The sequence below is a fragment of the Penaeus monodon genome, chromosome 32, assembly GCF_015228065.2.
Source record: "Penaeus monodon isolate SGIC_2016 chromosome 32, NSTDA_Pmon_1, whole genome shotgun sequence".
Lineage (NCBI taxonomy): Eukaryota > Metazoa > Arthropoda > Malacostraca > Decapoda > Penaeidae > Penaeus > Penaeus monodon.
Window position 1 is genome coordinate 12,950,372 of NC_051417.1, and position 366 is coordinate 12,950,737.

General features: G+C 51.4%; 1 protein-coding gene across 1 annotated transcript in view; it reads left to right on the forward strand.

The window, feature by feature from the left end:
• LOC119593504 overlaps positions 1-366 on the forward strand; it is a gene marked incomplete in the record, with an annotated part of 62,412 nt that overhangs the window by 44,737 nt on the left and 17,309 nt on the right. Inside the window, 1 exon segment of the mRNA XM_037942456.1 lies at positions 107-240. Within this exon segment, the coding sequence (XP_037798384.1) occupies positions 113-240 (128 nt within the window).

The following is a 366-nucleotide window of genomic DNA, read 5'->3' on the forward strand; positions in this document are numbered from 1 at the left end:
GAATCGACACATCATTCTCCTGTTTAATATTCATTCCAGTCTCAGTCTCTCGCCCCCTTTTTACCGCACCATCTCATCTCCGCTCTCTCTCCTTCATCTCCCGCAGATCAGCATGCAGCCTCCTCAGCATCACTTCTCCCGCGTCGTCCTCGCCGTCCTAATCTCGCTGGCGGCCGTCGGGAGTCAAGCAGCGACACTCAGGGGAGATGAAGACGTATCAGATCTTGCTGCAAGATTTAGGTAAGCCCGGGAGCCCTCACTGAATTTCACGGTCATTTTGTCTAAGGAAAGAGTCTTATTGTTAAGATGTTGGTGGGGGTAGAGTGTCGGAGAGTTTTTGATGGGCTGGTAGGATGTGAGAGTAGA